Consider the following 24,740-nt stretch of genomic DNA (forward strand, 5'->3'; position numbering starts at 1 on the left):
AAGAATCGTATTCAGAACACTAAGAAAGTGGATCACATGAGTCCAGTTCTGAGGTCTTTACACTGGCTTCCTGTCTGTCAAAGAATTTATTTCAAAATACTGCTGCTGGTTTATAAAGCATTGAATGGTTTAGGCCCAAAATACATTTCTGATCAGCTGCTAAATTGATGAACCATCCAGATCTCTCAGGTCTTCTGTCTGCTTTCTGTCCCCAGAGTCAGAAGTAAACATGGGGTAGCAGTGTTCAGTTATTATGCTCTAAATATCTGGAACAAACTACCAGAAACCTGCAGGTTATGCTACTCTTACTACTTTTAAATCCAGGCTGAAGACTTTTCTTTTAGCCGCTGCTTTTAATTTAAAGGGGACCTATCATGCAAAATGCACTTTTGTACGTCTTTTATACATGAATATGTGTCCCCGGTGTTCCAGGGAACTCACCAAGTGTCAGAAAACACAACCTTCTCTATTTTCCTCCATACCCAAATCTCTAAAAAAGGGGCTGCAACGGATCTGATAAAAACTGATCCAGATTTGAACACTGTCCTGACGTCAGGACGGTGGCGCTACGGCTATTGGGCCAACTCCACCAATCAGGAGGAGACAGCCACGGACATTGCCGTTCGAAAGCGCTGGAGACGCTGTAGTACATATGCCAGGCCTGTAGATGGTGCTGTTCTGCCCTTATCTGCCCTTACAAACACAGAGCTAAAAAATGTCAAATTGAGCAAAATGAGGCATGGCTAAAATGCATGATCTGTTTGGTATTTTGCAAAAAAAAAAGTATAAATATGCCTTATATAGGTATGGTCCTACACTATATTATTCAAATATAGCATGATAGGTCCACTTTAACTATTCATATCTTAACCTGCACTGTAACTTTTATTAAAGTATTTTAAACCTGTTTTATTCATGTTTTATGTTTATTTAATTATCTTTGCTTTTAAATGACTGTTTTTAAATGCCATTTTATAATGTGTTTCCGCTGTACTATTTCTAAATGCTCTTAAAAGCACTTTGCATTGCCTTGTGTTGAATGAAGGTTGCTATAAATATTGCCTTGCCTTCATAGGATATCCATGTTGGCAACTGGCTACTTCAAAACAGTGTTCTGTGCCCCAACATCAAGACTGTCAGGCACTCGTATCATTATAAAAACTACTTTGGTTAATTTGCTAGTTCAGTGGACGAACATTCTTCACGCCTTACAGGGACAACTCAGGTAACCAATCGTGTCTATTACCAAACTAACCTCCACTGTAAGTGGGCGTTTCCAGAAGTTATATTAACTAATCTTTCAGCCTTCACCCCGTGAGTTGGTGCCAAACACAAGCAACATGTCGAGCGAAGTGGAGTATGACTGCATAGTGATCGGGGCCGGGGTCCAAGGCTCCTTCACGGCCTATCAGCTGGCAAAAAGGAACAAGAAGACTCTTCTGCTGGAGCAGGTGTGTCACACACACAACCCTGTTCCATAGCTTTTGTTAGTAAAGATCCTGCAGGAGGGAGGGAAAGTGTCAGATACAGTCAACAGCCGAGTGAATGTGTCCTTAGGTTTATTTCAAATAATAACAGGGATATGAAAAAGTATTTACAATGTGTGATGATGTTGTCTGTGCATTACAATATACACATTGTAAGCAGTAGCCTACTTGAGCTTGTTTGTGGTATATTAATCTGAATTGTATTTAGTAAAAATAAAAACATGTAAGAAGAATGTAAAACTCAATACATGAAACATAAATATTTTTTAAGCAGGGTCTTCTTTTTTTCAATGTTCAGAAATATTTGTTATGTTCAGATTTAATATATCATATTGCAGCCTATTGGTAGTCTTTTTGTTTTACTCTTTTGAATGGCTGTAACCTACTGCAGCATACCAGCTGGTGTTTATTTGTATTTCTTGAAAAGTACCCATATGTTAGCGGTTAGCTGAGGTTAACTGAGGTCACAGAACTGGTTGCAAAGGAGCGGAACATTTCCGTGGGAAGTTAAGCTGTGTAGGCCTATATTGCAACACTCACATAGCAATAAACAAGGAAGTTGCTTATTTGGCTTTTTGCCAGTGTTATGTATGAAATTAGGTAATGGTGGGTAAGGTACTCTTTTTCAGTAAGTAAGCGTAGCAATAATGTGAGAGTCCAAGGACAGAGGGTGTCGTATTCATATTCTGTACAAACTGTAAAGTCCACTGAGACAAATGTAAGATGTCTGATATTGGGCTATATAAATAAACCTTGATTGATTGATTGATTGATTGAGCAATACTTAATTGTAAAAGTACTCTGTTACGTACATTGGCTGAGAGTAAAATTGTAAAATTGTGTCAATATCGTACTTAAAGTGGTATGCTATATTTAAATCAGTAAAGTGTTCAAATCTGGATCAGTTTTTATCAGATCCGTTGCAGCCCCTTTTTTAGAGATTTGGGTATGGAGGAAAATAGAAAGGGTTGTGTTTTCTGACACTTGGTGAGTTCCCTGGAACACCGGGGACACATATTCATGTATAAAAGACGTACAAAAGTGCATTTTGCATGATAGGTCCCCTTTAAGTCAGTTAAGTTAAGTACAAAAGTAATGGCATCAAAATATACTTGAATTCCAAAAAGTATAAGTACTCATGCGTATTGGCCTCAATATCTTTAGTTGATTTATATTTTGTTGTGGAGTAAAATAATAAAGTGGCATAAATTGGAAATACTCAAGTTAATTGCAGCCAATCACCCTCATCCGCTCTGCAGAGAGGGTGATCGACTGCAATCTGCCATGTCTCCACGACCGGCACGCCTCCAGGACCCTGAGGCGGGCAGGGGAGATAGTGGCCGACTCCTCCCACCCTGGACACAAACTGTTAGCCCCTCTCCCTGCACACCATCAGGACCAAAACCTCTCGCCACCTGAACAGTTTCTTCCCCTCTGCTTGGCATATATCTCCTGAACTTCCCCACTCAATCTATCAAGACCCGAGCAGTTCTATTAGAAGTCCAAGGTAAGGCACGGGCCGGCGCATATCGCTCAAAGGAATCCCTCGCCATATGAACTTTGACCCTTAGAAAGTAAAAGTGAAGAGGCACAACGTGTCAGCTCCCCTAGGATAGGTCTGAGAAACAGGGGTATGAAAAGAAAAGTAAGAAACCTTAGCTATTAGCTTCACCTTAGCATGTGTTTGTTGAGGTTTGACGTGGTGTTTACAGCAGTGGATAACAGCTTCTGGCCTGGACACAGTTTGCACCTCACCGTCACATTCCTGTCTATTCTTCGGACGAACTCAAAATAATGGGCATACCTCCACCCCTCGAAAGTTATCGCTGACTCAGCCATGTTTATGCAGCACTGCACGTAGAGATGTGGACGCGCAAGTCACGCAGATTACGTACATATAAACCTGCGGCGGAAACCCCTCTTGTCTGTCAGTGTGATTATGACTGATTTTATAAAAGTAACGAAGTAACGCGTGTCGGGGCAATGTTAGTAACTGTAGTGTGATTACTGAATTATAAAATAACGCGTTACACTACTCCGTTACCGACAAAAGTAATATTATTACAGTAACGCGTTACAAAGTAACGCGTTACTGTAATAATATTACTTTTGTATGGCCCTCCAATATATCATTTAACACCCAACTCTGGTTATGTATTCTTCTTTCTGTGTCTCTGAATGCACCACTCAAACCAAAGCAAATCCCTCATGTGTGAACCTACTTGGTAAATAAAACCGATTCTGATTCTGAAAGTACACCCATCTCAAAATTGTCCTTAAGTACAATACTTAAGTAAATTTACTTTACATTCCACCACTGATATAAGGTGTGTAACTGGGAATATTTGGTCTGGTAAAATCCCTTAAATAAGCCATTAAGTAGTTTTACCAACAATGTCTTTGTATGCTGAGCTGTCACAAAGTAATTTAAGTGTTCATGCTGGCATTTTTAAGTGTTTTAGAAATGTTTTAGTGAGAACGCACTCAAAACAGGTAATGGCTAGGGAAAATAGGACATATTGGTCGTTTCTCAATGTCGAGTATACCTGCTGCAGAGCCACTATTTCAAGTATACTACGTCATCGAGTGGCGCCGAAGCACTGTTTAAATGCATGTTAAATGCCCAGCATTCGGCGCCACTCGATGACGTACTGTAGTATACTTGAAATAGTGGCTCTGCAGCAGGTATACTCGACATTGAGAAACGGCTATTTTGTACAAATGAATTATTCTAATGAAACAGTTTTTAACATATCAACAGGGCTGGATTTATATAAGCAAAGGTCTTAAGGAAATTGGTTTCTTGTAACTTTATTATTTTTATATGACAAAGAATATTGTAACCTAAAATAACAGGCGCCCTAAAACAGCACCTGCCTCATTGCAAACACTTGATGAACCTTCTTGCTCAGGGGTAATAAGTTCTTTAACTGGACTTTTGGATTATTGCTCTCTGGTGGTTTTGGCAATCTGGTGTGTTATTTCCAAATCAAAGTTACTTAAATATGTGATCTTTTGTTCATATTTTCCAGTTTGTCCTGCCCCACACACGAGGAAGCTCCCATGGCCAAACCCGCATCATCCGCAAGGCCTACGAGCAGGACTTCTACACCCAAATGATGGATGAGTGCTACAAGCTGTGGTCCCAGCTGGAGAGGGAGGCGGGTGTCACACTGTACAGGTAAGCAGTCCGCATTAACACAGAGCGAAAAAAAGCCATTAAACAAAACACAACAAAAGCTTTGCCACAACTAGGGGTGCAACAACTAATCGACTTAATCGATTACAATCGATGACCAAATTAGTTGCCAACTAATTCAGTCGTCGATTTGTTGGTGACATCATCACGTGTGTTTTACGCGCAGTTAAGCTCCAACGTTATCGGTCTTTTTATCGGTACTGGAGACATTTAAAACGTACGTCATTTTATTATTGCTACATAAACATTATATCGCAGTCTTAGTGTCGCCAACTCCGTTTCCAATATGCAATAGGACTACAAAATGCGTCTATTATGTATTTTCGATCTTTCCAATCCAGACGAGAGATCTCTCCCCCGTCTGTGTGCGAGGGGGCGGGGCAGTTTACACACACGCAGCTGCTATATGCATGTAACACACACACACACACGGCTGCTACATGCATGCAACACACACACACACACGGCGTAGATGGCGGAGAGAAGCGCTCCAAGGTGTGGTTAAACTTTACCCGTCTCGATGTGGACAATGCTCGTTGCCAAAAGTGCAATAAGAGTTTAGCATGTAAGGGCGGTAACGCAAGCAATTTGTCTAGACATTTAGCAAAAGTGCACCACAGTCAATCGGAGAAATGCACCGTTTTCGACTGTCTTTCCACGAGTAACTTTTCCACGTCAGGTATTATGTATGCTAGCAGCAACACACGGAGTTAACTCAATTATACAAACATGGGTTAATGATTAGAGGGAACTGACTTATTTATTTTGTTAAAGTTTCAGCTATTCTGTTTACAATTCTGTCATCAGATTATTTAATACGATTTGTTAAAGCACTGTTGTTTCTTTTGATGTGAAATATTATTTATTTAATTTAAATAAAAAGCAATGTAAATTTTGTTCACAATTTGTTTAGTTAATTTACCTTTTTTTTTTTCAAAAGAACCGTTAAGAGTACCGTTAAAGGACCGGATCGATAAGCAGTATAAAAGTAGTAGTACAGTTAAAACCTTAACGCATCACTGAATCACCTCTTGACAGCTTCCATGCCTCTGAATGTGGAACAGGGGCTTTTTTCATTTCGCTAAACCTCAGATTTTCATACGCAGAGGGGGAAAGGGTTTGTGTGTTTTATAGATTTCAGTGGCATTAAACTGAGATCAGCATCAACCCTCCTGAATCACTTTTAGTTTCCTGTTCATACTGTATAAAGTTGCGCAGGAATAAGTCCTAAAGTTTGGAAATAAGTTCGCATTTGGGTTTTTGAACATGTTTTCTGTCCGTAACTTTATTCCATACTGAATTTCTCAAAAACTATTGAAAGGAGTGCCACCAATGACTTTAGGATGCATCTTAATAAATGTGGTAATCAACTGATTTTTCTTACGTTTTCAAATCGAGTACTACAGGAATGAGTCTTAAAACCCGGAAATTAGTTTGCATTTCAGTAGTTCCGGGTCGCTTGTCTCAAAGCCAAGAGTCTTTGGTTGGATGTCTGAAATAAGGTCTGTGATTAAGAAATGTTCATGGTAAGTTAAATTAAATAAAATAGGTAATGTTACTAACAAATTAGTTGAATAAACGTTGAACGTTAGCTGCCTTTAGCTTAGCGTTGCTGAGTGAGTGAAGTCATGCAAAAGTGATGAAGCTTGGTAATAGCCTAACGAAAGCTATGTTCCTCTGGTGATTGCATTTACAATTTATAAAAGTAGTAGTATTTATATATCCTGCTGAACAAAACATGTAAATATCATAAACGTGGAGGACTCCCTTGCAATACTAACAACAGGGTCGGCCTACAAAAATATGTCATCACTGCACCACTCTATTACCTCTGTTTGTTCTTGGTACCAGAGAGCCAAATACAGGGTGCGTACGGGTGCTGGAAATCCTTGAAAATGCTTGAAATTGTACGAGGTGTTTTCAAGGTTTGAAAAGTGCTTGAATTTTGGGAATGGTGCTTGAATTTGGGATAAAGTGCTTGAAATTGTAAATGCTTTACTTCGCTTTTCAGATTAAAAGAAAATAAAGAAGTCGGAGCGCGCTTAATTGCTTCGCTTTTACATAAAACAGCTCCGCTCCGGCCTTCCCGCGCTATGCGCGTGACCGGCAAGTGTTTTTGTTACGTGTGTGACCTGGGCATTCTGATGAGAGTGATAGATGACAGTATGCCAGGAGGTTGCCGTTTCAACGAGCGTTGGCTAGCAGAAGACAAATACAAGCCATGGCTAAGACGAGGGTCAAGCGAAGCCAAAGAGTAGCCTCCTGCAAAGTGTGCAACAATAACGATGCGAGAGTCTGCGCTGCGCTGACGAGCCACACACCACACGAAAGGTACGCCGTAGAGCATTTTAGATTAGGCTATCGTTGCATGTAAAATACATGACACTTTTCTCTGTGCGCGGTAAAACAAGCTCGCCAAAATGGCTTCACTAGTCTGGCAGTATTTTAAGTGTCCGAAAATGACAATAAAGTAGCGGTATGCAACGTGTGTGTGAAGCAGAAATCCTGCAGCTCCACCCGCTGTGACGGACCGGTGAGCGGAGCAGAACACACATTAAGAGTTAGACCTAACACTCTTAGCTATTTTATCTACCTCTGGAACAAGCTAAACTAGTTATAAATATATTTATTCTTCACTGTCGGGTCGCTCATTACTGGATCAGTGAGCTGCAGGAGATACTGACGGGCTGTCAGGAGAGGGGGAGAGAGGAAAAGAGAGCGATATCGGTATCGGCCGATACTGATTCCAGCGATCGGCTCCAAAATTGGCGATCGGAGCATCCCTAATAATTGTATATGATATGTTTTATAATGATTGATCATGAAAGTGTTATCAAAGCTGGTAAAGTTGCAGCTAGTTTGAATGACTTTGTATACTACAGAGTAGCTTGTGAATTTACTCCAGGTGGAACTAAAGTCTGATTTAACACTTGATTATATTTCACATCATTCATCCACATCTGTAAAGTAACTAAAGGTATTAAATACATGTAGTGGAGTCAAAGTACACCATTTACCTCCGACTTATGTTTACTGCCAACCTAAAAGTACCTCAAAAATAGTAATCAATAATGTATTGAAAAGTTATTTGGCTGATTGTTTTATATTGGCTCAGCCAGGTTACATGGGATGCCCAGTCTACGTACAAATGGGTCACATATTTTGAAATATTAAACTTAGTTTTCTTTTCTAACATTTTAAATTTTTCATCCTCATGTAGAATGCAATTATGAAACACACATTTGGTTGTTTATAGCATAAAGAACATCTGATTTAATGTGAGGTAGGGAAATAATCATTTGAGTATAAGTATGTGTATATAAATATGTAATTTACAACAGCTGTAAGATGCTTGAAAAGCTTGAAAATGCACCTTGAAAATGCTTGAAAAGTGCTTGAATTTGACTTTGGAAAAGGTGTAAGAACCCTGCAAATAACACATTGATTTATTATTCATGTCTCTCCAGGGTAATAGTTCATGGTACCAAGCCACGCCCACATTATGTTCCCCTAGAAACACAGTCCCCGTCCCCCTGTGCACCCATCCGAAGCTCATGACTGATTGGTCCACATCTGAAGGCCACCTGTGCCCTTGGGCTGGAAAAAAATGTCTCCATCACGATGAGAAATTTCCCAGCGAGGCAATGTGAGCAATGTCTCCCACTTGTGCTGCTGCCTCTGGGACAGATGGAGCCATCGTAAGAGCGAGAGCAAATCTAAAATCTTTATTTTTCTCCACATACATGGCAACATATGTGCACATCCAGCAGCTGAGCTAGTGCAACCAATCATCGATTTTGACAGTTTGGACTAGATGAGGTATCATATTTACGATCTTACACTCGCATGGCTCTTCCTGCCTCCGTCACACACTCGTAAACACACAAGCACACAGGGAGACATAGTCATAAAGTGTTGTGATGAATGGCTGAAGCCTTTAGCTGGGGTTGTGTGTGCCTTATGGCGGCTGACAGATGTCAGAGCAGCCTTTAGAAAACACTGCTGGCAAAGGGCAAGTCAACCATCTATCAGGCAGATTACTGAGTTAGACCCTATGTTTCACAACCTCTCACCCTCGGACCCAATAACTTCTCACTGGAGCTGCTGTGATCAGCTGTATTACTGTCAGCTAATGGCTTATGATGTCCAGTCAATGTTAAGGATCTTTTTTAAGGTTCCTTCAATATTTTATAGCATATTTTTCTGCCACCACACAGTTCTATTGACATTTCAGTCCGGGTAATCCAAACTAACTTAAAGGGGACCTATCATGCAAAATGCACTTTTGTACGTCTTTTATACATGAATATGTGTCCCCGGTGTTCCAGGGAACTCACCAAGTGTCAGAAAACACAACCCTCTCTATTTTCCTACATACCCAAATCTCTAAAAAAGGGGCTGCAACGGATCTGATGAAAACTGATCCAGATTTGAACACTTTACTGACGTCAGGAAAGTGGCGCTACGGCTATTGGGCCAACTCTCCACCTATCAGGGCAATGTGGGGTTGGGCCACGGCCGGCCATTGCCGCTCGAAAGCGCTGGAGACGCTGTAGTACATATGCCAGGCCTGTAAGTGGCGCTGTAGTCTGCCACAAAAGCAGCGAAGAAGACTTCCCGTGCATGGTTACCATGGTTACCCTTCTGTTTATTCTCCGCTGTGGCTTTTTTTCTCCCTCCCCGAGGCAAGCGTTTGCTACTGCTGCTTCAATTCAATGCAATCCCTCCCCGTCGAGGCAAGCACTGTAATTCTCTCCGGTTAGTCCACCAGCAGATGACAAACACCCACCTCTCCGCCTCTTCCAAGGAACGAGGGGACCGTGCGGCAGAGTTTCAGTTTCAGTTTCTTTCGCCGGTCAAGATGTCCGTTAAAGTTTAAATCTTCCGGACAAAATTAGAAAAGTGCCGGTCAAAGGTCTTCTTTGTTATTTATTGAGCTTTAAAACAAATGAATAACGACTCTATATAATAATATAATAAAACATGGAGGACGGAGATCTATTTTTCTCCCCCTCTTCTGTTCAGAGCGCGCTCCCCTCTCCTGCAGGGGGGCGTGGTCAGCTGCAGCTCACAGAATCAGCCCCCTGCAAAAACAGTGCTGGAGAACAGCAAATGGAGCAAAATGAGGCATGGCTTAAAATCATGATCTGTTTGGTATTTTGAAAACAGAAACGTATAAATATACCTTATATAGGTATGGCCCTACAATATATCATTTAAATATAGCATGATAGGTCCACTTTAAAATAATAAAAGCTACATTACTCATATTATTATGTTTAATTTATAACCGATAACAGACTCCCTGTGTTAACTTTGACCCATTGCACTTTAGAGTTTTGATTTCAATGACGTTCTTGTGTTATAACGTTGTATTTTGTTGATTTCCAATTGCTTAGTTCTACTCTGCTTGTTCCACAACTGTTTATTTATTTGCTTTGCTTGCTCTGCATGCTTTGTGTCCTAAGAATGCTAATTATGTTGCTGTTGCTGTCTTTATGGGGTCTTGTTATATCACTAACTGAGCAGTCAAGGTCTTCTCAGCACTTTGGTCTTTGATGTGGGTTGTACACGTAACATGCGTTTATGTATTGACTTGTCACTTCTATTAAGCACCAAAGAAAAGATACAGGACATTTTTCTTAGTCTTATCTTTTTTTTCAAGTGTCTCTTAAACAGCAGTTAGTGGGTGTTCTGACATAGGATATATGTATTAAGATGATTTTCTCTTTCATCTTTTTGAGTGTCCTTTGATATGAAGCATCACAGACCAGCTCAGGCTTACTGAGTACACTTTACTGGCATAGGGTAACACCTTTCAGAGTTGACAAATTCAAATTTGTCAGAAAAGTATTGTTTTTATTTTGGAATGGCTTGTAGGTTTGATCTGACTGGTGTCGTAACACCAGCATGAGAAAGTTTGCCGTTTTATATTTAAAAAATGTTACAATTCCTCATACGGCAAAAACAGAATAGGTTATACCGTATATTACCCCCAGAAGTTTGACAAAGCCAATCCATCTTGTAGATGTTGAGATATTGAACTGGATATGTGTAAATGAATTGGCATTCATCATCTGATGACAATGCGTGCTGGTACAAAATGATATGCCAATCGAAGAGTTTTCGACCAAAGTAGTGGACCAACAACACTGCTGTACCTAAAAATAATAATACAAATAAATAAATGGAAAACTCAAGTATTTCTTGAACTTAGGTAATTTGACTTTTTTTTTATACAGGAACATGCAAATGGTTTTAATGGGTTTAGTACCTTGAGCATTTAGACAATTACATTAAAGGAAAACAAATCAGCAGGTAAGCAGAATTCTCTTAAACTTTTTGAAACTGAATTGATGCTACTAATAATCCATGACACTAAAAAACTATAATGTCACCTTATCATTTATACTCCGAACTTTAAAAAATCTTGCTAAACCTTCATGTTAGGAAAAGGTTATCTCCCTACTGCGAAATCAACCAACAGCTCTCTTCTATACATAGCCTTATTTTCTTTCCATTCTCTGGCAGTTTAGCAATAATACAAAACAAATGACTGTTTGTATCATATTACCAGTGATAAAGCAATACTACATTCATATCTAAACGTTGGTATGCTTTTTGTTTTTAATTTCAAAGCATTTACAATCACAAAATTCACAAGGTCAGAATGTGGTAAAAATCTACCTGGACTATCACTGTAACGCTTCAGGTAAACATGAAATTAAAGCTTTATATTCATATACAATTATGGAAACACTAAATGGTTATTGGAAATATTCTAGCATATTATTTCAAGGTAAGGAAGGGAAACAACAAAGCGAACAGGGAGCAGTCAAGGGTGGATTTCCAAAAAAGGATTGTATGTAGTGAAATATTGTAAACTTAAGTACATTTTTTTTGCTAACACTTTTGTATTAACCTCTTAAGGACGACGGTCCCCCCAGTGGACCCCCCCCACCGTTTTTTTTCTCGAGACTGTGTCTCAGGGCTTCTTACCATTTATGAAACTATTAATGTGTAGCACCAGATTAACGGGAAGAATCTCAGCTAACTGAAGATATGAACCATTTTTACCAAAACAAAACACAAGGGTAATACCAAGCCTCTGAATTAGCACTAAGCGAAAAAATGCTAACGCACTTAGCACAGAACTCAAGATAAAGATACTCCTATTACTTATCGTTACTGCACATACAATATATCCGATTAAAGCTGAGACTCCACAGATTATATAGGTATAGTATCATCACTGAGCGATCCGAACTCGCGACAGGGGAAGCAAACACAGACATCACAACACGTACCTTTACGGAGCTTTTACGGGAGATCGTCTCACCGTAGCTGTCAATCTGATCAAAAGACGTGTTCAATGGCATTAAAACGAGAAAAAACGCGGCTGAATCAGTTGATCCATAGATTAATAATGTATCTGTTGCTTTGAAAAAATTATTTATAATCCATAATTCCATTTTTATGTAAAAATCGGAGAGAAAAAGTTAGCTGCTAATGGTAGTGCTAATGGTAGCCACCAGAGTGTATGCAGCTTCCGGTTTTGGCCACGCGTCACTCTCACTCCTTATTTGTTAACGTGTTGGTGTGTATAGAACTTTCCCTCGATTCCATTGGCTCTAGCGGTGATAAAGAGATTTCATTCATCAAAATCGACCAAGGGGGGCAAGAGATAGGTCAAATCCACCCAAATGACCCCAGAAGTGGGTTTTTTTTGCTAAATCTCTCTTAAAAAGGTCAAATTTCACTTGTTTTGCATCAATCTTGATACAGGGTACTTATTATATGTTGTACTTTGGATTCCTAAAGCGTTTAGTCTACTAACCCATCATCCAAGGGTAGTTTTCACTATAAGTAAAAAATAATTTTTGGACGGACACTATAATTTACAGTTTTTTACTATGTTCAATCTGAATTTTCTTTAAAATAAAAAACATCTATATTGATTCTGACTTTTCTACATCCAACTCACAGGTTTATCATTACTTTGAGAACAAAGATTATTAATTTAACCCTTTTAGAAGGGAATATATGGTCATTTGTTCTGGGAATGTCATTTTCGAGCCTGAGACCTGAAAAACAGGCTCAGGGCTTAAGAGGTTAAAGAACTCTGAAGTTGACCTCTTGTAGTCCTTGCCATCTTTGACTGTTGTAATAAAGTAAGTATTTCCACTTGACGTAAATCTTCCTGCAACATTAGAATTAACAATACTTCCATGTGTCATGACCATTTCCAACCATTGTTCTTCCTCTCCTCTCAGACAAACAGGCCTCCTGGTGATGGGACCAGAGCACAGTGACAGTTACCTGCTGTATAAGAACACCATGGAGAGGAACAATGTCCCCATGGTGGTTCTGACCCCTGAAAACTTCAGCCAGCACATCCCCAATGTCATCCTGGCTGAAGGAGATGGAGCGCTGGTGGATATAAATGCTGGAGTCCTGTATGCTGACCGTGCACTCAAGACTGTACAGGTACTGCACAGAAACTGCTGATTGAGCATTGGGCATGTTTGCTTAGGGTACTAAGTCAAGGCCAATGAGTTCCATTTATGACATGATGTGGACCTAGGACTGAGAGCCCATTTACACGGGAACGAAACGGGTTGTATCCGCATAGTTTCTCTTGCGTATAGCCCTTTCATTTACACGAGGCCGTAACAAAACGATAGAAACGGACCCCGCAAACGATAACGGGTCCCAAGGTGGATAGATCTGCAAACGGAACGCTCTGGGGGGTCAAACGGCTCCGTGTAATCGCCTCTATACGATCATTTCCCGATAGATGAAGCCATAGCCCCGCCTCTCCCCATCTCTGCTGCTCACTGCTGTAGCATGGTCAGTAGCTACTGTCAGTAGCTACTGCTAGTGCTACTGCTACTGACCATGCTACAGATGTTGGTACAAAATCTACAGCTCCTCTACCACAACCATCAGCAACAAGTGGACATGGAGAATTACATGAACTACTACATGTTGCTAAATCCACCGCGGGGCATAAACAGAAGGGCAACCATGGCAACCATGCTCCGGGGTCTTCTTCGCTGCTTTTGGTGTATTTTGTCTGGCATATGTACTACAGCGTTTCCAGCGGGTCGAGCGGTCTCGTGTGAACAGACACGTTAAATGAATCGAATGCGTGTGAACGGAAGACTTTTTGAAAACACATATGGTGCGTAAACGCAAACGTTCCCGTGTAAAGGCAGCCTGAGCATAGGGCTTCAATAGTTAGGAGCACCAGGCAGTGCAAGTTAATTTTTTGCCACACTATTTAATAAGGCGTTTAGCTAGCTTACTAGCTTACATTTTCTCTATATCCTACCGTTAGCTTTAGCCTACATTCCCAAATTAATTTTTTGTACGCATGTTGTTACTGTATAAAGGTTAACCCTCCTACAGTATTCAGCTCTCAAAGGAGACCGAGCACCAGAGCGCAATGTGCAGTGAATGAGTGAGAGTTACTTTTTTGCCACACTATCTAATAAATCGTTTTGCTAGCTTACCTTTTTTCCAAATCCTAACGTTACCTTTAGCCTACTTCTATTTGCTAATTCATTTTTGTAGGCATATTGTTACAGTCTACAGATATCATGCCGCTCTCTCACTGATAGGCAAGAGGCACGCCCTCTTTTTAATATACTGTTCAGATCAATAGGACCGTTTTGCTTTCATTCAGTTAAACTAGCCCTTTCGTTAATTCATTTAGAAATAGAAGGCTCTCTTTCTCCAGTGTCAGATTGGTAAACGAACGCACACTTTATCATCTGACTGCTTCTGTTTCTTTACCTGTGTGACATTTTTATTAAATAATATTGCAGTGTTTGGATCTCAACCACTATTCGGCAAGTGCAATGTCATATCTGACAGAACTGTTGGACAGTGCAACAGTAAAAGGAAATCCAAGTTGGGATTAGCTGTACTTGTCTTTTAAATTGCCTATATGAATTTAATCATTAGTGTGATTGAAGTCCAATCAAGAGTAATCATGGAGGTCTAGAAATTGCATTAAACTTAAACGATTTTTTATCTTGAGTTTCTTTTTTTTCTTTTGTATTATACTTTCCTTGGTTATCATTAAAATGCACAATTGATATACATCCTCCACATTTTAAAAGACCCGGACCTTTCAGATAGATTAGCCAGTGTACTTTTAAAAAAAACATTTAGATAAAACATAAAACAAACTTTGTGTCTGTTCCAGGGTGAAGGCAGAAAGCCGTGTCTTGACTTAAGAAATCTGTGCCATGCAACATTTACAAAAGAACTCGTTAGAGAGTTGGGCTGAAAGATACCAAGATGTGGATAATTGAACATATTTTATGCCCATTGTTTTAATCTAATAATAGTGCACACCAGCAATAAATTCACATTACTGGACTGCCAGCACTGAGGAGAGGCACTGGAGGAGAACAGAGCCATCCATGGCTGCCAGGTCAAGCACAAAACTCTGCTTTGTTATTTCAGTGAGGTGCCATTTTCAATTGACTGGACAGATTGTTCAGCCGCTCTATTGTGAAGCAGCAGTCAATTATACATTAAAGCTTGTAGTGATAGATGTGTTGTAGATCCGTAGATTATTTCCTTGTGCATTTTCATGCCTTGACTCTTTAATAGCCTCTTGGCTTTAGTATTATATCCTAATAGATGTCACTATTGATCTGTCTTATTTCATTATCTCTGGTTTCTTAATGTTTTCTTTCTCTTTCTCTCTTTTTGTGTTCTCTTTCAAAATAAACTCAGGGCTGTATGCAGGGTCAGCTCAAGTCTGTGTGATGACCACACACCAACCTTCTTTAACAAGTCACTGCAGTGATGTTGGCTAGCTTAACTGTGCACTGTATGGGACACAAAAGCCAAAGTCTATGGGTTTTTTTCCATTAGCTTTTAGTTTGGCAAACATTAAGCTCTGTGGCAAACAAACCTTTATGACTAACACGTTTTGTTTGGCAAGAACACTTTAAGTTGTAAATGCAACAGCCAGAAATAAATAACTAACATAAGGCTATAAATGAACTACACCCTTAAATGGGGCCAAACCTGCAAGCTGGTTCAGGCAGTCTACTCGAGCAACAATGATACATTTACACGTGATGCTCCTCGTTCCTCTTACTTGTGTTCGGCTTGATGATGTTCAATAGTTTAAATTAGTCACTTGTTAACAACAGCTATTTTTAAGAGATATATTAACTTTTTAACCAAAAACTCATTTATATATCATTGACTTTGAGCAAACCAGAAGTGCCAAAATGCTAACTCATTCAGCAGTTAGCCTTTAAACTAACTTTGCCTTCCCATGCTAGCGATGGATAAAAATGGCTATTGAACAGCTATAGGAGTAAGTGAATTTATGGGAATAGTAAGAAGTGTTTAACTGTACTGACAGGCAGCTGCACCTGCAAATCATTTTGTTTCTTGACCAGGGTTTAAAAAAATAAAAAGTGTTGTTATTTAGCTTAATAAGTGTGTGTACCGGTGCATGCATTGTGGTTACCTGGTTACGAGAAAGTCCTCATGTAGAGATAGCTAACATATTGTATAATTGGGGCGGTAGTGAGAGCACATTTCTTATTGTCAACACTAATGTGTCTGAATGTAGAAATAGTCCAATGGTAAGCTCTGGAAATCAACATACAATATTTAGACTCAGAGATAACACTTAGGCTCCGTTTACGCAGAGACGGAACGGGTTGTATCCACTACAGTTCTCTATCGTATGGACGGTTCGTTCACACGAGGCCGTAACGGAACTGCGGAAACGGAGCCCTCAAACGCTAACGGGTCCCAAGGTGGGTAGATCTGCGGACGGAACGCTCTTGGGGGTCAAACGGCATTGCTGATGTGTTTCACCAACAACAACAACAGTGTTCCGAGTGTTTCGAGCCAGGTCCCGGTATCTCGCAGGACAGTGCACCCAGCAGGAGCCTCCAGCAGACCCCCCCCACGCTTCCCTCGTCCCTTGGAAGAGGCGGAGAGGTGGGGGATTTGTATCTGCTGGTGGACTACCGGGGAGAACGTCCTGCTCAGGAGCCAGGCTCAGAGTTAGTGGCAGCGGGTGCGGTGCACCTGCCTTTTACAGCAGGAGCACACGCTCGCCTCGGGGAGGGAGAAAAAGAGAAACAGAGGCCGCCGAAACAGGCAGAGCCCTGCCTCTCCCCACCTCTGCTGCTCACCCCCGCGTCACCGCTGAATCCACCGCGGAGAATAAACAGAAGGGCAACCATGGCAACCATGCTCGGGAGGTCTTCTTCGCTGCTTTTGGTGTATTTTGTGGTGGAAGTACAGCGCCACTTACAGGCCCGGCATATGTACTACAGCGCAGCGGCGCAGGATTCATTTCAGAAGTGGGGGGGCAAAAAGTGCGTGTGTATGTGACATACTTGCCAACCCTTCCGATTTTCGCGGGACACTCCCGATTTCATTGCCCTCTCCCGGTTTCCTCCCGGGGTCATATTTGTCCCGCATTTCTCCCGATTTCTGACTAAATCTGATTTGTGAGTCACGACCTGTTTCATTCTAACATAACGCTCCAAATGTTACTGTTTCCACTCGGACTTTAATACAGCTACACCATTGTTTGGTTTCCATGGTAACGCGTCTCTTTAGTAGCGCGCGCAACTGAAAGTCTGAGAGGGTGTTCAGCACGGGGAGGAAGATAGTCACTGAAAACAGAACAAGAATGGACAACTCTACCCTCTGCTCACTCCTTTCCTGTAAATTAAACTATACAGGTCCAGCACACACATATGACAGCGCAGTTGCTCCATCATTCCATCACTTATTTTTTCCTGCTCAATACGCTCTTGTTTGACAAGCTGAATGTTGACTGTTGTTTGACTGAAGTAAGCGCCCTTTTTTTTAACACACTCTCTGTGAAAATGAGACTTTTCGTGGCTGTCCAGGAGAGGCTTGGGCACTTTTTCCAGTTATTAACTCCGGTATTTACAAAGCTGTCATCTCCACATTTGGAGAAAGTTACAAGCCGTTTGACAGCAGCAAATCTGCATATTTCACAGAAGGCCCGTTTAGTGGTTTTGCAAAGAATTAACCACTCTCTGTTTTTGTACCATTCTGCTTTGAAGTACCTTTCTCTTTGCCCAGACGATCTAGCGGTCTCCTTTTTATTTACAATTAGCTGTGCAGCTTTACCCTTCTCAATGTCCCGACAACAAACCTCCACGCAGTCGTAACCAGCCTGTTTCGGTTCAACGATGCCGGCGGTTTTGACAGTCTCAGCTGTCGCAGAGCTGCTGCTTTGGGGTTCATCTGGCTGCGCTGGTTCTATGGTTGAAGGGCCAGGCTCCAGAGTTGTGGATGTCAGGGATGTCACATTGACGTTGTTGAAGTTCAGTTTTCTTTGACTGTATTTTATTATCTTATGCGCTGGTTCTTCTGACATGTTTGCAATATCAATAGCTAAGTTTATCTTTCTAGGTTAACGGCTGACACAGAACAACGTAACAAAGAAACAAATCTAAGCTCTTTTATTGGTTGTAATTTACATGGATAGCCTACATTTGAATGGTGGGACAATGTCCTCTTTGATTGGATTAAAATGTACATATTCTTCCTGTTATGTTTGCCTGCTTTATTTTACCTAATGCAATATATGAGCCTCTGTCGCTGCCTGTAGCTAATGAGATTGTCTTATCATCTCCTCAATTTGCAAAAATAACAAAAATATACACAGCTAGATCAGATGGCGTTCTTTTTAGATGTGACTTTAGAGTAGAGGGGAATTATTGAAACGGGATGTACTGTTCCGCAGCATCCGCCGCTGCGAAAATGTGGGGCAAGGCTGTAAAGTGGGGGGGCCAATGGCCCCTTGGCCCCCCTGCTTCCGGCGCCCCTGCTACAGCGTCTCCTGCGGGTCGAGCGGTCCCGTGTGGACGGACACGTTTATTGAGCCGATTCCATGTGGACTGAAGACTTTTTTGATATCGAATTCTGTTTGTTTTCGTTTTTCTTTCCGTGTAAACGGAGCCTTATTTTCATGATATCAGGGAAGTAACAAGTGTTCTTTTGTTCTCTCTTCCCAGGGGCAGTTTCAGAAGCTGGGTGGGGTCATAAGAGACAAAGAGAAGGTGACGGACATCACGCCTGGCCCTGTTGTGACAGTTTCAACCTCTGCTGGTGTTTATCGAGCCAAGAGCTTGGTGATCACCGCTGGACCCTGGGCTAATAAACTGCTGGCCCACATTGGATTGCAGTTGCCACTGAAGGTATTGCAATAATGGTATATTATATTATAATAATAATACATTAAAGTTATATAACACTTTTCGCATACAGTAGACACTGTCATAGAAGCATACATCATAAACACACATACAGGAATAAAAAAAAGAAAACGAATGAAAATAAATTATAGGTACCAGCATTTTAGATATCATATACAAATAAGATAAAATAAGAGGTACTTTATTGATCCCAAATTGGGACATTTTTGACAGGGAGCTGCTGCAACAGGCTGCCACCTAGCACAGCGCCAACAGCGGAATGATATATATATATAAATACACAACAGAAGTGAAGTAGCACACAGAAATAAAATTAATACATTATAAGATAGTATACTATATATTGCAAGAGTTTCACAGTCTTCGGTAGGAAAGTAATATACTACAATATTCTGGAAAGACATGTGCCCTATGAAGCTTGGTATGTGTAAAGTAGGGGTGCAACAACTAATCGACTTAATCGATTAAAATCGATGACCAAATTAGTTGCCAACTAATTCAGTCGTTGATTCGTTGGTGACGTCATCACGTGTGTTTTACGCGCAGTTAAGCTCCAACGTTATCGGTCTTGGACGAGATTTAATGATAAAGTTGTCCATAAAAAACTATTATATTCGTAAAGTGTACAGCTAATATATATATATCAATTAATTTGAACTAAAGAGTTCTCATGAACTAAGTTCTGATTAACCTTTGTGGGAAAAGTACTGCGGTGTGAAAGCGCCTCATGATTAGAGGTAACTGAGTTATTTATTTTGTTAAAGTTTCAGCTATTCTGTTTACAGTTCTGTCATCACATTATTTAATACGATGTGTTAAAACACTGTTGTTTCTTTTGATGTGAAATATTATTTATTTAATTTAAATAAAAAGCAATGTTAATTATGTTCACAATTTGTTTAGTTAATTTACCTTATTTTTATTTCAAAAGAACCGTTAAGAGTACCATTAAAGGACCGGATCGATAAGCAGTATAAAAGTAGTAGTACAGTTAAAACCTTAACGATCCGAATAATCGATTATCAAATGAGTCGTTTGTTGCAGCCCTAGTGTAAAGTACGTACAATTGTTTTTCTTTACTCATTTGTGTGTGGGAAAAGGTGTGAATGTGTTGTATGTGTGCATCTTTCATATATTATGCCTCAGCAGAATAAGCCACACATTATAAACTACGTTATCAACTTGTCCATCTCAAAGCTAATATTATCACTAGGATGCTGCCTGTCCCCCCTAAATGGCTTCCACATGGCACAGAAACAAAAGCATTACTCCTCCATATTTAATCAGCTCAGAGGCCTTAGTCAGCAAGGCACCCTTTTCCATCTTGCAAAATGCCACACAGCCAGAAAAGAGTAGGTGATGGGAAAACAAGCAGACAGCTGTTAAGAGTGAAGAATTGGAGTTGATATTGGAATTGCATTATTCAGGCCAGCAGCAGGCTGGGGGGGGCCTGGGGAACGGCATGCCTGAGTGAACTGGTAGAAAAGCGCAGGCTCTGAGCACGCCGGAGCACTTCTGTCTGCATTTTTATCGTCCCCGGGAATGAGTGCACGGCCGGTTAGTTCATTACACTGAAAGCTCCTGAACAATGTGTCCTTATTACTGCCACTCTCTGATGGACGTCATTTGTACAACCATGTGTACATTTCATTAAATCCCAATTCTCACTTCACCACTGCAGAGCTACTTTTGTAATTGCACTTCTATTAGAGAGAATAAGAGATGAGGAGGATGGAGTAGGTGTTGTACTATAAGGTAAGCTTGCAAGCTGCTAATGTTATGCCAGTCAATCAGTTGTAAGGGCTTTTCTGACATCTATAATTAACATTAATTAGGGACCTTAATGCACTATAACAAATGCAAATAAATTAAATTACCACTTTGTACCCCAGCTTCACGCCATGATTCCAGCGTAGATTTAAACCATGAATTATGACACAGTGAAAAGGCAAAGCAAGCTAAGGTATCCGCACAAGCTAATGTATTGCTCTGACTGGAGACCACTGGACATCACTTAGAACTTGAGATGACAAATGTTCTGCATGTATACTAGTATTTAATTGTATACCATGACATCAAAAAATATGAAAAAGGTTTCTGTGCCTAGTCCCTAACCAAAAGGATACTGGCCAACAGGAGATCCTTTCCAATAACACGAGGGGACAAACCTCGTTGTCCTCATTCTGGGAAAAAAATATATTTATATTTATATATATATAATATATATAAGTTTATTGATGGACAGGATCTCTTAATGTGTAATTATGACAAGAGGAATCCTTACACAATACATAGAAGTTTGAGCCTATAGCATTGAATCATAAAATTAAAAGATTAGAAAAAGGACATTTTATTATTTTCTTCATAGTCATATGTTAACAGACACCGACAAACAACCCCAATGACATAATTAGTTATTTTGTAGAGGATGTGTTGAGTTGGTAGGCTGTCCTTGTAAAACCCTCTGCATTTCATCAAAAGGATGCACAGTAAACACTTTGGTCGATCATTCAGGAGGACATGGTATTAATGGTTTTCTGGTTTTCACTACTCTAGGTGCAGAAGATCAACGTGTGCTACTGGAAAGAGAAGGTTCCTGGAACATATGACGTGAAGAAGCGCTTTCCCTGCTTCCTGCAGACTGAGGGTGAGGAATCTGATAAGCACATCTACGGCCTCCCGTCCAACGAGTACCCCGGCCTGGTTAAGGTATGTCTGACTCTCCAGAAGCGAATCCCTCCTTTATGTGCAGAACCATCAAATATTCATGGTATTAATATGAAATGGACTGTATTAATGATGATTACATTTTTAATGCAGTTTGTCTATCGGTTTTTTAGATGATCACTTGACTTCATTTTTTATACACTATGTGTACCCTGAAGCAAACCCAGCTTTCTTTATCTAATTAAAGGGGCCCTATTATGCTCATTTTCAGGTCCATATTTGTATGTTGTGCTTCTGCTGTAATGTCTCCATGCTTTAATGTTCAAAAAGTTCTTTATTTTTCTCATACTGCCTGTGCTGCAGCACCTCTTTTCACCCTCTGTCTGAAACCATAGCCCAGTCTGCTCTGATTGGTCAGCTGGCCGGCTCTGTTGTGATTGGTCAACCACTCAACGATGTGTCGCAAATGTCCCTGACCTTAGCCTATCATGTACAATGTGTTAACCAATATAAGCGCGAGTATAACAAGGAGTCCAATGGAGGCGTTCAGGCAGGGCGAGAATACTCCCTTCGGAAGGAACTTTGGGAATTTAGCCTTTGCAGTCTATTTACAAGCACAACAACTTCCTAGAGACCCCAAAAAGCATAATGGGACCCTTTTAAGGCACACACACACACACACACACACACACACACACACACACACACACACACACACACACACACACACACACACACACACACACACACGAGAGCATTTTATTTTTCTTATGATATATCCCATGATAGAATGCCAAAGTATGTGTTGTCTTATAACCATAATATCATTTAACTGACCATTATACAGACATATTTAGATATACATTATTCATTATTTTATAATCAACTTGAACCTGGAAGCTTTTGACTTAAATAACAACTATATGAACAGTTCAGCTTGAATTCTCCATTCACTACATTGCGGGGGTTTGCACCTACGGACTGTCTTGGGAGCATATAAGCAGTTAGCTATTGTTACCTAAACCAAGCAACCTTTAGAGTCCAGCTCAGGTAGTGCTTTATAGGTTTTCATTTTCAGATACAGCTTACAGTTTCTTAGTTTTAGATATATATCTTGTTGTTTGGAGGGAGGGCACTATATTTGTTGGTGGACTAACACACAGGTAATTGGGGCTGAAAATAATAAACTGTACAGAGAGGGAAAAGGAAACACGTGCTCAGAACGTTACTGAAAATAACATCACCTTAGCATTTGAAGGGAATCGTTAAACCACATTTTAAATGCATCGTCTGTCAAATATAAAATAAAAACAGTAGCACTGTAGTTTGAAGCCATTCCTCTGTAATGTGGGCTCCTTCTCCTGCTCAAAAATACATCTTCTTATTTATTTAGCCTGTGATTTGTGATTTATGTATCCATCCTTACTTTTGGTAACTTGGTTGAGTGTCGAAAAAGTCCACAATGAAAACATTCAGGGGGCTGAATACTTTTTTATAAGCACTACAATATAATTCAATTGGCAATATTTTTTTATGTTTATGTATTAATATAAAATAATACTTTTTAGATTTTGTACTGCAACCGAAAATAAATAATGTATTTCTATACCAAAACATTATTTATTTAATTGATTTGGTGGCTACAACTGCTCTAAAGACTTCCATTAGGAGATATGCCGCACTTTCCAAAGGAATGCAAATATCTAAAAACAAATGTGCCAAAACACACGAAGAAACATCTTCACCGACTTGACAGCACAGGCACAGCATTTGGAAACAATTCCGATATCATTGGAGATCTGCCGTAAGTGAAGTAGCTAAGGTAGCTAACCTAGTCATTTAAAATATATTGATGAAAAAACAACGTCAAAAAGCACTCCGGTCCCAGCTGTCACTTGTTGTGTCCCTCTTTCTATTGTGTTTTGAGCTTCTTTGTTTTATTGGCAGGTTTTTGTATTTGGAACGTTTCATTTATGCAGTGCTTTTAGTAAACGCTCCACACGTTTCGCCAAGTTAGTGAACGTTTTATGAATGCTGCGCATGTGTTGTCAAGTGGGTGAAGATTTTTCTTAATTTGCATGTGTTTGGGCATATTTGTGTTTTTATATTTGCATCGTTTTAGAAACTGCAGCTTATTCCTTCTAACCTAAGTGTTGTGGGCCTTGTAGCACGTTCGCACCGGCCCCACACCGTAATGTAACTCTGCTCCATCAATATGAATTGTTCAGTATGACAACATTTTGCTGGAATGCTGCTTTTGAGAATCACATTGCCACGGTAGAACGATTGCAGTCCAATCATAAATAACAATCCATGCCGCAAAGTCAACTGTAAAATAGGATTTGTCCTCCCTCTACATCAGATTAGTGGTGGGGGTTGTGCTGGGCTTCATGTCATCTGATAACACATCTATATGTCTGGCGTTATGGTGGGGCAGCAGGAGCTCACAGACTAATAGCAGACCACAGAGAAGAGAGGGCTGGACAGATGCTGCCACGTCACATTATCCACTGAGACGCAGTCACCAAAGCTACTGTATGTCCCAATGTTGGGACCATTTTACATCATTTGGAAAAAATATAAAAATGAGGCAGGAGAACAAAAAGTGTAGATCCTTGCGGGGTTTTTATGGTTTTTGCTGCATGGACCTGACAGAAAAACATCAAACCTCTTTTTTCTCCCACTGCCTCCTCGCTGTACTGACAGGAGCCGCTTTGGAAGTATGGAGTGTGTTCAGTCACTCCTCCTCGCTTTAACAAAAGTATTAATAAGGGACATGACATTATTTCCTGCCTTTTTACTCAACTCTAAATAAAATATTACCTGATGACATACTAATACTCCTTCAGCTGTATAAACAGAGTATTGGGATTCTGTCCTCATACAATACTCGTTACTTTAAAGATTCACTTTTCTATAAGGTATGTTGTCCAAATTTCAAGTTTTTCTCTAAAATGTCACTTTTCTATGAGACTCATGCATTCTATTTGTTGTGCTTATTTTCACATTAGATGGGCGTAGGGCGTCAAACTCTTTTTGAACACTTACATTAAATTAGCTTTTTATTTTGTAGGTATTTGAAACCAGTGCAGACTGGGCTCTGGTTTCAGACAGAGGGTGAAAAGAGGTGCTGCAGTA

The 24,740-nt window shown here is 40.2% G+C and overlaps 1 protein-coding gene across 1 annotated transcript in view; it reads left to right on the forward strand.

The window, feature by feature from the left end:
* The first annotated feature begins 1,304 nt into the window (after window positions 1–1,304).
* pipox (pipecolic acid oxidase) overlaps window positions 1,305–24,740 on the forward strand; it is a 35,734-nt gene continuing 12,298 nt past the window's right edge. Inside the window, exons 1-5 of the mRNA XM_034113368.1 lie at window positions 1,305–1,451; window positions 4,520–4,668; window positions 12,960–13,173; window positions 18,735–18,917; window positions 21,492–21,644. Coding sequence (XP_033969259.1) covers window positions 1,341–1,451; window positions 4,520–4,668; window positions 12,960–13,173; window positions 18,735–18,917; window positions 21,492–21,644 — 810 coding nt within the window. The 5' untranslated portion in view covers window positions 1,305–1,340. The remainder of the gene's footprint in view (window positions 1,452–4,519; window positions 4,669–12,959; window positions 13,174–18,734; window positions 18,918–21,491; window positions 21,645–24,740) is intronic.

The sequence above is a fragment of the Trematomus bernacchii genome, unplaced genomic scaffold, assembly GCF_902827165.1.
Source record: "Trematomus bernacchii unplaced genomic scaffold, fTreBer1.1, whole genome shotgun sequence".
NCBI classification, from domain to species: domain Eukaryota; kingdom Metazoa; phylum Chordata; class Actinopteri; order Perciformes; family Nototheniidae; genus Trematomus; species Trematomus bernacchii.